The sequence below is a fragment of the Chinchilla lanigera genome, unplaced genomic scaffold, assembly GCF_000276665.1.
Source record: "Chinchilla lanigera isolate Chin_1 unplaced genomic scaffold, ChiLan1.0 scaffold00068, whole genome shotgun sequence".
NCBI classification, from domain to species: Eukaryota; Metazoa; Chordata; class Mammalia; order Rodentia; family Chinchillidae; genus Chinchilla; species Chinchilla lanigera.
The window spans coordinates 1952011-1961575 of record NW_004955469.1 but is presented as its reverse complement, the minus strand read 5'-3'; the positions used below and the strand labels follow the sequence as shown (position 1 = coordinate 1961575).

The following is a 9565-nucleotide window of genomic DNA, read 5'->3' as shown; positions in this document are numbered from 1 at the left end:
CAGCGCACCACGCGTGTCCTTATGGGCCCCAAACGCAGAGGGGGTCGCGGGGAACCGGAGAGGAGGGGACTGGGTCGGAAAGGCCGGGGCCAAGAGAGCTCAGCTGCCAAAGTTTGCAGCCCGGGTCAGCGAAACTTTGTGTCTCAGTGCGCAGGCGCGGCAGGGTTGAGGGCAGGGGAGGGAGGGGAGGAATCCGGGAGCCTGGGGCGGCGGAGGGAGGAGGGAGGGTGCGGGATTAAAATAAGTAGGCGGCTCGGTGCAAAGGGATGAGGGAGACGCAGTTTGGCCTCTCCTTAGCGCGTTCTCTGCCGTTCTGGTGCAGAAGGCGAGGAGCGGGAGCCAGGCTCTCCGTCCTGGGCAGGGGGGACTGGGGCGGTCCTCGCGCCAGACGCTCAGGGTCCCTGCGGCCCGGGGAGTGGGTCCCGATCCGGATCCAGAGCGCCGGGGGCGCCTGCGGGTTTCAGCACCGCGGGCTTCTCGGGTCCTGGGCCTCGAGCTGAGAGACACCGTCAGCCCCAGAGCCGCCGCGGAAGGAGGTAAACTCGGGGGTCCCTGTCCCAGCTCTGCTCGCGCACTTCTTCTGCGGTCACTCCGCTTACCAGCAAAGGCTGCGGGACCGTGAGGAAGGGAGAGCGCTGCAGCCCAGGGTGGCTGGGCGGTGGCCCGAGGCTTCGCGAACAGGTTCTCGGCCCCTGACCTCAGCGGGTGAGGGCGGCCTGGGCGGGCCGCTGCTTCCAGCGGCACGGAGTCCCGGTGGAGGTGCGCATAGACCTCGGAAGTCAGAGTCCGCTGACTTCCCTGTAAGGAACCTGAGCAGCTTCACCAGGCACAAACTTTGCAAGGCGCGCGCCTAACTCATGCTTCAGCTGCGAAAGCGGGGCCGGGAGTGCGCGGCCCGTGCGACGCCGCCCCTGGCCCCGGACAGGTGCACATCCCGGCCGGCCGCGCTGCAGTGCGCGCTCGTCTGTTGGGGACTTGGGCTCAGGTAGGGTCAGCTGCAGACTCAGGAGCTCGGCCGGCGTTTCGGACGCCTGCCTTGCACATCGACTCTGATATTCTGTTAGAATGATTGCTCCTTGTCCTAAAGTCTGAGTTCAACTCTCGATTGTCCAGGTGCAGGGAAGCACGCAAGGGAGCAAGCTCTACTTCCAAATTCCAGACCCTCAAGCAGAGGAGGGACGCGGTGAAGCAGCGCGTGCCTTTGGGTTGGAGATGGGAACTGAAGGATTCTTTTGCTCCTTGACGGTTCCCTAACACAACCTTCAGGAAGAAAAGTGGAAGCCTGAGGTTAAAAGGAAGCAAGAGGCTGCCTGCTGAGCTAATTTCTCCCCTGAAATGTCTCTGATAAGAGTGGAAACCCACATCCAGTCCTTTTTCAGCAGCTCGAATAGTAGAGGGTGGGCTCCTGGAATGAAAAGTAGCTTCATTCTGGAATGAAAAGTAGTTTCTTTGTTGCACTAATTGTGTAAATTTCAGCCGCTTAGAGCTGTGCCTTGGTTTTCAGGAATAGAACCTCGAGTGAGGCTAGACTGCCTGGTTTACAGCCTCCCAGGGAGGAGAGGGGCTGGCGGGGGATAGGGAGCGACGGTTGGGTAGCTGGTCCATCCTAGGCTCCCGGAAGTAATTGCGGTTTCGTTAAGATTGAGGACTGGTCTGCCGGTCGCGGAGGACGCAGCAGGATGGCCATTTCGCTAATGGGTCGATTTGCTCTCCTTCGTTGGGAGGACACAATAAAAGCACCAAGTGCTGGTCAGTCCTTTCGGACAGGGTGCAGACGCCTGTCAGTCACCACTCGTGTCGGGGAATTCGATGTCAAGGGTGATTATTCCGGCTGCCGCTGGGCTCCTACAGGCGCAAGCTGTGGAGTTCGTTCAGTCCTCATTAATGAAAGCAGTTAACTCACTCACGCTCAATTAGCCCCGAATAAACCACTTTAACAGACTCTGCACACTTCATTAATGCCCAGCATAGGGCTAGCTGCAGACCTGGGATTGGCGCTCCGCCGCGTAGGGACCCGGGCTCCTCAGTGCGATTGACGTTCACCGCGCGCAGTCGGGGCCTTCTTCTCAATTCCCAAGGCCGAGGCCGAGCTTCTTGGAATAGGTGGCTGGTGTGGGAGAGGCGATCGATCAATGGAAAGCTTTCGCATTGGGCTCCCAGGTCGGGGGAATGGGAGCCGGGTCCTGGACTCATTCTCTCTGACTGGGGAAGCAAGGGAGAGACCGCGTCTCTCTTAGCTGACCGCCTGAAACCGGATCGATCGTTCATTCTGCCCATTCTGGGTACTAGTGTAAAAAGCCACGTTTCCAACGAATTTTGTCCACCAGAAAGTCTTTGGCGGAAACCTGGGGAGCCCTGGCCTCGGAATGCTGTGACAGAAAATAAGAAACTGGCTGAGCCTCGGCGGAAAATAAATGGAGTGTTGGGGGAAATAAGATCGGGCAGATAGCCCGGAAAGGTTGCTCCCAGGTGCCTGAGAGTTTTGAGCATCTCGCTCTCCGCCCCGCTGTGAAGTCTAAGGCCACTGGGGTCTTTCCTCTGCTTGAGGGGAGGCTAGGGCAGGCCAGGCGAGGTTGGTGGGTTTTCCTACTCGAGCTCCGAGCAAGCTTGGGCCCGCCTGCCCGCAGAGTCCTGCCTCCACGGCTGCTGTACAGCCTCGCCTAGGCCTAGCTGCTAGCGCTGCAAGCGGAGACCAGCGTTACCCAGCGGCCCAGGAGCCAGGGAACAGGATCTGATTTCCATGGCCTGGAGGAGAGAGAAGAAGGCAAATCAAAGAACACTCACCTCCCTAAATCCCCGTAGACCTTTGAAGTTGGCAGTCTTCTATGCCTCCTCCCCCATCCAAAGGGGCTTTCTCTCTGGCCCAATTTGTACTTTGCTTCTCCAGTGTCCCAGACCTCTGGGACTGTCTTGGTTTCTCCCTTGGAGCACTGCAGAAGACTGGCACCCAGGCTGTGTCGGTGGCGCCCTGGCTGTCAGTGCAGAAGCTGGATTGCACAGAGCTGTGCTTCCCCTGCCTGAGGGCTGAATAGTGGCAGTGGTCATAGCATTTTCGTCTGTTGGGTGACTGAACCTGTGCAGGCTCATCTCTTTCAGCTGTGGTGTTGTATACCTCCCACCCAGCAATGCCTCTTTCCTCAGATCCCCACTTCACAAGCCACAACCCTCTTGCCAGCTTCTAGCCGCAGGATTTTTCTAGATCAATATGTTCTTAGCCTTTCCCCAGAACAAGGGTGGATCCCCACACAAGGCCAGGCTTATAGAGCTTCACTGTGGGGAAAGAACAACAGCTGAGTTGGACTGCCTTGCTTGGAGCCAGGGGGGTCCCTGGAGACTAGGAGAGGTCCCTTAGGCCTAGGAGGGGTGAGTCTGTACTGTGAAGTGGCAGGTACCTCTCAGAGCAAGGGGATTACTCCAGTGGAGAAGTCTGAGGGAAAGAAGGAGAGGCATAGGGCTAAAGGAAGATGGCAGTATCAGGAGACAGCCTGGGCAAAGGAGGAGGAGTCCTAGGACCCTGCTTAGATAATGACTTCCTGAGTAGCTCCAGCTCAGGGCAGGGGTTTAATACCTGGGCTTCCCAAGGATCCCTACTACTTTCAGCTTTCTTTCTTTCTGTTTGCTCCTCCACTGGATAGACCTGGGTTAGGAATATCTAAGACAGACATGGAATAAAGGCGTCTTTTCAGACCCCAAACTGTTCTATACAAGCTGTAGACCCTCACAAAAGAGGCTTGGAGATACCAGCCCCCGCTCACCCCCTGTGGCTTCTCTCTGACTTGCTCCAGCACATCGGCCTTGCATAGACTACAGCAGTGCGGCGTGGTGGCAGTGTTCTTGTCCATATACCTACTGGCCCAGTTCTCTACATGCATAAAAATCCTGCTGCCCTTTCCTGTAGGGGAAGGAAGGCACTTGAGGGCTCGTGTATGTGACTGCAGATGTTTAAAGGAGTAAACGAATGTGGATGTCAGTGCCCTCCCTCCTTAAAATGAAGATGATCCCTAAGGGTGGGGTTCAAGAATCAGTCTGCAAGTAGCTGCAGAGAGAGCAGTGCCAACAGGGTTCACTAACTATAAGGCAGTAGGGCAAAGTTGGAATTTTGAAGAAGATGCCACAGCTTCTAGAACCAGCTCCAAAGTTAGCCAGAAGCCCTTAATAAGGAGGACCCAGGAGGGTGTGTGCATGTGTGTGTGTGTGTGTGTGTGTGTGTGTGTGTGTGTGTGCGCGCACATGCATTTGTGATGGCCCTTGCATTCTGTAACCACTGTTGTCCAATGAGACACTGGCTGGCCCCATTTATCTTTGCACCTTCTTGCAACTGTTTTAGAATGTGTGGATCAAGTTTATGTGTCTGTGCATTTCTTTGTTCATCTGCACATGACTGTGTAACTGTGCTTCCAAATTCTGTTATCTTTGCAGAAGAAAGTAATTCTGTGTGGACCCAGGTTTGCCTGGATGTTGGTTCTTAGCAGTACCAGTTGCCTTGTGCTTGTGCCTTCCCTCCTGGGCCATACACAATAGGCCCTCATTTTAAGTCAGTTGCATTGCTTGGGATTTAACTTCATACTGGTTTCTCTGTTGGGTGTTTCTGCCAGAGGCCAGGTAGGGGAAGCCCTTAAACCAAAGAGGGCTCCCAGAAGACTCCTCAGCATCTGTGCTCTTATCTGCTTTGTGAGAGCATGGGGAGGGTTGTGCAAGGGTCTTAGACTCCCAGCAGGGCCCTGGGGAGAGGACAGGGTGTGGCCGGGCTGGAATTCTGAAGGAAGGAGACCTACCCTGAACTTCTTTTGTCCTCCTTCCTTTCTCTTCTTCTTTGCAGATCGAGGTCAAGAACCATTGCAACTACTACAATGGGCAGCAAAACCTTGCCAGCGCCTGTGCCCATCCACCCGTCCCTGCAGCTCACCAACTACTCTTTCCTTCAGGCAGTGAACGGCCTGCCCACAGTGCCCTCGGACCACCTGCCCAACTTGTATGGCTTCAGTGCGCTGCACGCTGTGCATCTGCACCAGTGGACGCTGGGTTACCCGGCCATGCACTTGCCACGATCCTCTTTCTCCAAAGTGCCCGGTGCTGTGTCCAGCCTGGTGGACGCACGCTTCCAGCTGCCTGCCTTTCCCTGGTTCCCTCAGGTCATCCAGCCCAAACCAGAGATCGCTGCTGGAGGCAGCGGCCCAGCACTCAAGACCAAGCCCCGCTTTGATTTTGCCAATTTGGCTTTGGCTGCCACACAGGAAGATCCTTCCAAGCTTGTTCGAGGCGAAGGCCCTGGATCCCCCGCAGGTGGGCTGGGTGCCCTCCTGGACGTGACCAAGCTCTCCCCAGAAAAGAAGCCCACAAGAGGACGCCTGCCTTCCAAGACCAAGAAGGAGTTTGTCTGCAAATTTTGTGGCCGCCACTTCACCAAGTCCTATAACCTACTTATCCATGAGCGGACGCATACGGATGAGCGGCCCTACACCTGTGACATCTGCCACAAAGCCTTCCGGAGGCAGGACCACCTACGGGATCACAGGTGCGAAACACAAGTGGCCCAAGAGAGCTGCCACCTCTGGCCTCACCATCCTCCTCCAAGCCTCCAAGCTTGCTGGAATTGCCTGGTCTCAAAGGAAACCACTGGAGGCTCAGGGATAGGTTTTGGAGCAAGGGTGGAGGACTGTGGGGTGAATGGGACTCTAAAGCCAGATCAGGTCTCCACAGGCTGTGCCCCCTCTCCCTTTCTCCACCTCTGCAGCTGTCCTGTAGGGACGTTTTTGCGACGATAGAAAGTGTGGCATCTCCCAGACTGAACGTTTTTTGTTTAGTTTTACCTTACTTTAATTTCAGCAGCCACACACCCTATGGGCTAGTGTCCTAGTCTTGGACCAAGATGATCCAACGTGGGCTCCTTTCATTCATCTCTAGCATTGCCCCAGACCTTCTAAGACGGTGGTGCCCACCCAGCTCTCAGAAAGGCAGGTGGTTTCTTGCCCGGACCTGCTTAGGGATCAAACATCCCTGGAGGTCCCCTTCCTCGCCCTACTCTATCTGCAGCTCAGTGTTTGCCAGGCATACATTCAGAACCTGGCAACCTCTGCCTGGAGGGCGAGTGCCCTAGAGCACTAGAAGGGAACCCTGGGCAACTGTAAGTAACAGTGCATCCTTTTCCAAGTTTAACTGTCTGTTTCTGCCCCCAGATATATTCACTCCAAAGAGAAGCCTTTCAAATGTCAAGAGTGCGGAAAAGGATTCTGCCAGTCCAGGACTCTCGCTGTCCACAAGACGCTACACTCACAGGTGAAGGAGCTCAAAACCTCCAAGATCAAATGTTAAACAGAGCCTCTGGCGCACCAGAGACCTGGGCCGCGCTGCCGCTTCTCCAGAGAGACGCGACACTGAAGGCGACTCTGCCTGCAGCGGGAGGGGCGCCGCGGGCCTTACCCCACCCCAACGGTGTCCCCTGGGTCCCTCGCTCGCGGCGCTCCAGAGCTCCGCCAGGCGCCAACCCCAGTGCTCAGGCGGCTCCCCCAGGACGCGGCTCAACTCTTGGCCAAAATGCGGGACTCACGTGGCGGAAGGGAAACAGCATTAAGAAAAGAACGAAAGCTCCGCGGAGCCGCATCGGCGCCTCTCCCAGAAGTATTACTTTTTCAGTTGTTATTTTATACGTTTTCTTTCTTGCCTTTCCTTCTCCTTCTTTCTCCCCCACCACCCCTTTGACTATACAAGTTTGTAACTGACTTCGGAGAGAGGAGAGGAAAAGAAGTTCCGCCCTGGCAGCTTCCAACCCCTCTTCGCGTCTCCATCCCACCCCACTCCACCCGGAGCCTGCAAAAGTGTAATCCTTGTATCTGCTTCAGCCGCCCGCCCGGGGACCTGCCTCGAGCGCCCTTCCAGCTCCGCTGCGCAGCCCTCCCGCCGGCGGCTCCGGTCCGGAGTGGGACGTGGGGACCCTAGCGCGAGGGCTGCCTTTCCCGGGCTCTGCCTCCCGGCTCCCACGCGCGGCCCCGCGAGTAGGCCGGCCGGGGCGGGCGTTGTATTGCGACTGGCACTTTATGCTGACCATCGGTAACGGACATTTATCACTGGAGTTTTTTAACTATTAAATAAACAGTTATTTTACAGGCTTTGCAGGATGGGTCGTTTCCCTTCCGAGCTGCAGCAGGGCGTCGCTGCTTCCTTCGGGAGGAGCAGGTTCCCCTGCTCACTAGGGCCCCATCGCGCGAGGCTGGCTAGGGGTGGAGACGCTCTGTCTGCGTCGCTCCGCCTCTGTATTTACGTTCTTACTTTTCTCCTCCGCTTCGGTGTCAGGGTCTCGCTTTACCCATTCCTCACCTCTGAGGAACTGGAGTCCGTTGTCAGCTCACTGGCATCTCCCGAGCCAGGTTGTTCGGGGCGCACTAAGGGGACAGAGTCAGCTCGCTACCACACTCCCCCGTGGCTCTCCTGCCAGACCCTGGCTTCTGCCATCACCTGCCTGCACAGAGCCTCGGAGCAGCTGTGTATCCAGTTCCTGGGACCCCGGCTCGCACCTGCAAATATCGCAATCGCCACAGCCTCTCGAAGTCCCAAACCCACACCTGCGTCCCCCTTCCCTCAGCAGTTCCTCTGCGCAGTGCTCAGGTTGGGGCTCGTCGGCTCGTCTCTACCGCAGTCCACACCCGCTGAGATTCCCCACAGCTGAATCCGGAAGGAATGGAGAGGGGAGGCGGGCGCGCTGGGAGGCCGGGTACACTTCTGGAGCGAAATTGGAGAGCGCCCTCCGCAAGCCGAACCTTGGCGGGGGCGTCTCGCTTTCCCACAATTACAGCCGGCCCGCTGGGGGCTTCTGGGCTTGGGGCGGGGCGGGGCTCCCCGGCTCCGACTACTGATCGCGCAGGCGGTGGCGCCCTCGCCTCTCCGCAGCGGGGCGCACCCGGGCTTCGCTGCCGGAGCGCGGTGTCCGCAGCGACCGCTGGGCTGTGCGCCCTGCAGTGAGGCCAGAAACCCCAGCTTCGCGCAGGACCCCAGGACGCACAGAGCCGGCCGGGCTGCGGGAGTTAAAACGCTCTCGACTTTCAGGGCCGACCCTATCCTCACCCCTCCGGAACGCTCGGCGGCCGGGAATCGGATTCGGGCGCGGTGGTCTCCGCTGCGCGGCGCGGAGAAGCCCCAAATCCGTGTTCGGGCCGCGCCGCCCCCTGCTGGACGGACCTGGAGAGGCTGCCCAGGACTGGGGCTCCTCACCCAATCCTGCGCCCCGATTCGCGCCACTAGGCCAAAGCTCCTGCGGAATCGCTCTCAAAACCGTGTGGTCCCAGGTCCACTGCAAATGAGGGGCAGCGCTCTGCTAGGTCAAGGCCGGCCCGCAGATCACTGCTAGTCCTGCAAGACCCCAATCTCTGCCACCCGGTCCGCAAGAACACCACCACTTAAGAGAGAGTGAAGAGCCCTGACCCAGGCTTTAGAGTTCGGGGTGGGAAGAAGAAAGGTCAGTAGGTTCTGGGCGTCGAAGGCTCTGATCAACCAGCACAGGCCAGGAGAAGATCTGCGTTTGACCAGGGTTTGCACTACGGCCGGCTGCAGTGGCCACGTGTTTCCTTCGTGGCGGTGAGGTTGGGGGGCCGTGCTTGCTCCGGGCCAATAATAGTTGGGGGGCATGCCCAGAGACATACACAGCCGTCAAGGACAGCCTGGGCACTTTGAGGACAGGACAGAGATCCTTCCCCCAACCCCTTACTCTGTATGGGATTACCCCCGCCCCCCCCCCGCTTGCACGGCTGTCCCTTGTCCCTCTTTGCGCCACCACCCGAGTCGCTGGGAGCCCCTGTTAGCCCGGCGCACAGCAGCAGAAGCGCTGTGCGTTAGGGAGGTTTTCCTGGGATGCTTTCCTTTCTGGCCCATTCCTAGTCTGACACGTGAATACCGGTCCCACCCTGCAACTGTCAGACTTTCTTGTCCAGTTTGTATCTCGGAAGAATGGATTACGGGGCAGAGTTTTTAGTGAGGGTAGGAGTGGGCAGGGTGCTAGTCGAGGCAGAGGTCTCCAGCTTGCTCCACCCGCAGCTGCTATCACCCTGCTGACGCGGGGACCCCGTGCAGTGCAGCAGCCGCGGGGACTTGGGATGGTGCAGAAGTGGCCATTGCAAGGGCGAAGGCTGCCTCCGGAGCGGCCTTTCTCGGAAGTCCTGGTTGGGCAGTTTCCGCGGGTATCCAGTGTGGGTCGCCCGAAGCAGCAATCAGAGGACAAGGAATGCCTGGCGGGCTTCCCGCCTGCCCCACTCTTCAGCTGCCATGCTCCTAGGAGGTCCGCTCCCCTTGCTGTCCTCGCCATCCCCTCACCTCGGCTTCTCCGGTCCTAGGCCGGCGCGCGGCAGCGAAGTGCCTGACCGCCAGGGGTGCACGGCGCTGGGGACCTCGCAGGGAGGATGTCGCAGCGGGGCCGGGGTGTCTGACGTCCCCTCTGCTTGATGGGCCCTTAGGGCCCGTGAAAGTCCGGGCCCCCGGACTCTGGTGCCGGCCCTAAGGTGGGGGTCCGGTCTTCCCACCTTCCCCAGCAGGAAAGAGGCCACCCCTGGACCCCGAGACCTTAGGGCGCCTCCCTTTA

The 9565-nt window shown here is 58.5% G+C and overlaps 1 protein-coding gene across 1 annotated transcript; it reads left to right on the top strand.

Annotated features, from left to right (window-relative positions):
- The first annotated feature begins 231 nt into the window (after positions 1 to 231).
- On the top strand, positions 232 to 7106 carry Osr1 (odd-skipped related transciption factor 1). Its single transcript, XM_005400337.2, has 3 exons — positions 232 to 536; positions 4820 to 5515; positions 6177 to 7106. Exons 2-3 carry the CDS (start codon positions 4851 to 4853, stop codon positions 6310 to 6312), a joined length of 801 nt encoding a protein of 266 aa, XP_005400394.1. The 5' UTR covers positions 232 to 536; positions 4820 to 4850; the 3' UTR covers positions 6313 to 7106.
- The last annotated feature ends 2459 nt before the right edge of the window (positions 7107 to 9565 follow it).

Coding starts and splice junctions, on each gene's coding strand:
- Osr1 (XM_005400337.2), top strand. CDS start 4,851: ATGGGCAGCAAAACCTTGCCAGCGCCTGTGCCCATCCACCCGTCCCTG. Junction 5,516..6,176: donor GACCACCTACGGGATCACAG/GTGCGAAACACA, acceptor TTCTGCCCCCAG/ATATATTCACTCCAAAGAGA.